Here is a 5000-nt window from a genome sequence, read left to right on the forward strand (position 1 = left end):
GAAATTGAAAGAGAGAGGAAAGCCAGGAAAGAGGCAAAGAAAGATAAGAAAAAGAAAGGAGGTGATCAAGGCAAAGCCAAGGAGGGCAGTACAAAGGAAAGCAAAAAGCCAACTCCTCAAAGCCAGAAGGGATCCAATATCCAGAGCAAGCCAGCAGAGGAGAAAGCAGCACCTTTGCAGCAGTCTAAGCAGTTGCAGGAACCACAGCCACAGCAGAAAGAAGATGGGCAAGATGGCAGTGGCAAGTCCAAGGCAGACTTGAAGCGAGAGAGACGAGAGAAACAGGAAGCCCAGAGGCTGGCAAAAGCAGAAGCAAAAGCAAAGCAAGAAGCAGAGAAACAGAAAAAAAGCCAGCCACAGTCTCAAAAGGTCATTAGTGAGGAATCCAAAAAGGCACCCCAGCCCAAGAAGAAGTTGAGCGATGGTAGGCGCATGAGGGACAAGAAGAGTGTGGAGAAGGAGGACAGCTCGAGGAGAATCCCATTGCTAGGCCACCTCACTCCTTACACATCACATCCACCATCTCTGCCTGTCAACTGTGATTCAATCCACCCTGCCATAAGGACTCTCGGTCAGAAGATGAAGGTAAGATTATGCCGGTTAAGGTCACTGAGCTGTTGTTTCTCTTTGGTTGTATTAGCTGGAGACTTTTATAAAGAAGGATGTTTTTCCATGTATAGGAACTATAGTTACTTCAAGAAACTTTGAAGGAATATCTTATGTTGCTAACATGTTAAATTAAAGAGGGAGTTGTATAATAGAGTTTCTATGGGGGATGAAAAAAGTGAATCTGAGGTTGAATTAACCCACTCATGACGGGGGCATTCCAGCCTTGCATGTCACAATGCCGGGGCTTTCGAACGCTTAGGCCTAAATCAATCAAATGGCTGGCACCATATTGTGCTGCCCGGCCACCGGGCTTTTGAATGAGCGGTACAGTAGTGTACCACCCGTCCAGAGAGGGTTAACCCACTCACGCCAGATGACGTGCTGACACGTTTCATGGTTTTCGCGTCCGACGCCGCCGACGAGATATCTGGCCAAGGCCGGCGCTCGGGGTGAGCGCGCGGGCAGCCCAGGCTCGCGGCCCGTGCGCCTGAGAATCTCGAAGCGTTCGGATGATGCGTTCGAAAACCTCGGTATAGCGACCGTGCAAAGCCGGAATGGCCCCGGCGTGAATGGGTTAAGACATATTTACATATTATCTTATTATCATATGAAATTCACACAGGACCGTGTAGTGGATGGATCAACTGCTAGGGTTATTGCGACTTTGGCTGCTTTGAAGCGATTCATCAATGACTACAGAACCCCCGAATCATGCGACCTCTCCAGAGATCTTGCAGAGAAAATATTGCCTAATGTGGCATACCTCCATGCATGTCGTCCTCTGGCAATTGCAATGGATAATGCTGTCAGGTGTGTGATCACCCTTGGGATTAGTAGAATTTTAAGTTACGTTGTCTGTTTTGTTTTTGACTTTCCTTTTTTATTGACATACACAAATCTGACCTGATACGTTGGATGATATTAATTGCATATTTATTGTTCAGATATTAGATATGTACCTCCCGTTTTCTTATTGATCTTACTTTCCTTCATCTTTGAAAATGTTATCCTAATACATACAATAAATGTATTTCAAACAATGAGAAACCAGAAAACTTCTTAAGAAAAGGACCTAATTTCAGATTTTTGAAGCACAAGATAAACAGCATCGAGCCGAATGTCCCCGAGGCACAAGCCAAAGACCTATTACGCACAGCCATTGACGAGTATGTCCGTGACAACATCAACCTCGCCAGTAGCACCATAGCCACCCATGCTGCCCAGTTGCTCAAGGATGAAGACATTATTCTGACATTTGGATAGTATGTGTTTTTTCATTGTTTTATTATTAGTCTTTATTACTATCATCTTTAATATATATATATATATATATATATATATATATATATATATATATATATATATATAGTATATATATATATATATATATATATATATATATATTATATACATATATATGTGTATATATATGTATATATATATATAGATATATATATATATATATATATATATATATATATATATATATATATATATATATAATATACATATATATAATATCTATATATATATATAATATATATATATATATATATATATATATATATATATATATTATATATATATATATATATATAAATATATATATATATATATATATTTACATATGATATACTATATACATATATTACATATAATATATACATATATATATATACATATATACATATATATATATACATATATATATATACATATATATATATAATATATATATATATATATTATATATATAATATATATATATATATATATATATATATATATATATATATATATACATATATATACATATATATACATATACATAAACATATATAACATATACATATAATATACGTATACATATATATACATATACATATATACATATACATATATATATAATATATATATATATATATATATATATATATATATATATAGATATATATATATGTATATATACATATAATTTATATACATATATTATATACCACTTTATACATTTATATACAGTATATATATGCATATATAGTATAATATACAAGATTTCAATATACCATATTACATATACATATACATTATATATATATATACATATATATAATATATATATATATATATATATATTATATATATATATATATATATATAAATATACATTATGTATACATATACATATATATATAACGATATAGGCATATACTGTATACACAATATATATAACATATACAATCTACATCTATCATCTATTATCTAACATCTAGCATCTAGTAATCTACAGTCTACATTTACATAGATATATAGGTGATCATACATAGATATAATATTATTTAGAGTGAAATATAATTATGCAGATTTATATATAAAATATTATATAAAATACATCTACATCTACACTACATCTACATCTACTTCTACATCTACATACAGATATATACATACATATATATTATATATAATATAATATATATATAATTTTATATATATTTAATAAATATATATATTTAAATAATAATATTACATAAATAACATATATAATAAATATATATATCTATATATATCATATATATAACAATTAATATATACATATATATATATTAACATTTAATAATTATATTATGATAATTATATTGAATATGATATATAATATATCTATATATAATATCATATATAGTAAAACAATATAGCATATACATATATATACATATAGTATATATAATATTATTAGATATATATATATATAAATAGATATATTATTTATATATAAATATAATATACATATTTATTACATATACATATACATATACATATACATAGATACATATAGCATTATACATATACATAACATATGACAATATAGATAGAAAGGTATGTAGTTAGTTAGGTATGTAGGTAGATAGATATATTGAATATATATGTATATATTTAATTAGATATATTATGTATGTATATATGTATATATAGTTAGTATATATTATATATAGTAATATTATATGTATATATATGTATATATATATATGTGTATATATATATATATGTATATATATATTTAATAATATATGTTATATATGTTTTTTATATTTGTTGATAGATATTAATATATTACATTTTAATACATATTTATACATATATACATTATTTATATCTATACTTAGTATGCGTGTATATAGAGTGTGAATTATGGTATACATATGATTGATAATATAATATCTTATAGATATACTTATATATATACATATATATACAATGAAATGAGAAACGTATAAATATGTATATATAATATAATTCAATATGTGGTGATTAGTGTATGTATTATTATCAATGTATATATATTTAGAGAGTACTATGGATGTATATATTTGATAGTTAGTATTTCTAGACTTCTTTGGTTTATTAAATTTTATTTATAGAGAGGTTTTATAGGATGTAGATTCTTGTAAAATATATATAGATATAATTATATGTATATATATCTATATTTAGATTATTAATATATATATAGTATTATTTATATATATATATATATATATAGGAATATATTATAGATATTTATATATTTGAGTTATTATATTGATATTAATAAAATATATATGTAATATAAATATTTAATATATATTAATAGATAATATGAGATATATATAGTAAGATATATTTGACGTATATAAAGGTATATATATAGATATGGATGTATATATATATAGGATATAATATATATAGTATATATATATGTAATATATTAGTATATATTATATATGTATATATATTATATACGCAGATAGTATATTGAGAGGTTATATATTATATTATTTATAATGATGATATATACTATAATTTTTTATTTACGTAGATATGTAGAATAATATTTGTAAAATATATATGTAATATATATATATATGTATATATGTTATAATTGTATATATAATATATAGTTATATTATATATATATATATATATATATATAGTATATATATATATATATATAAGATATATATAAATATATATAATAATATTATATCTATATTATAGATATATATATATAATATAGATATAATCTAATATTATATTTATATAATATATATACTTTAAGTATGTATATATATATAGAGAGATAGATAGATAGATAGATAATAGATAGATATAGAATTGATAGATAATGTAGATAGAAATATATGTAGATATATTTATATGTAGATATATCTTTTGTAGATAAATATATGTAGATGTATGGTATATATATATTAATATAAATTTTATATATGTATAATATATTATTAGATATATATGTATATACTATATATTTAGATATATATATATATATGATATATATAATTATATATATATTATATATATATATCTATTTATATATTATATATATATATATATAT

General features: G+C 24.4%; 1 protein-coding gene across 5 annotated transcripts in view; it reads left to right on the forward strand.

Annotated features, from left to right (window-relative positions):
• The window catches only part of eIF2Bdelta (eukaryotic translation initiation factor 2B subunit delta), a 16433-nt gene that overhangs the window by 7116 nt on the left and 4317 nt on the right, over nt 1-5000 (forward strand). For all 5 annotated transcript variants that reach the window (XM_043016564.2, XM_043016574.2, XM_086548937.1 and 2 more), the window contains 3 exons: nt 1-585; nt 1232-1419; nt 1692-1871. The exon at nt 1-585 is cut by the window's left edge and continues 759 nt beyond it. In XM_043016564.2, the coding sequence (XP_042872498.2) occupies nt 1-585; nt 1232-1419; nt 1692-1871 (953 nt within the window). The remainder of the gene's footprint in view (nt 586-1231; nt 1420-1691; nt 1872-5000) is intronic.

Source organism: Penaeus japonicus, unplaced genomic scaffold, assembly GCF_977035675.1.
Source record: "Penaeus japonicus unplaced genomic scaffold, GWHDUDI00000001_assembly GWHDUDI00000021, whole genome shotgun sequence".
NCBI classification, from domain to species: domain Eukaryota; kingdom Metazoa; phylum Arthropoda; class Malacostraca; order Decapoda; family Penaeidae; genus Penaeus; species Penaeus japonicus.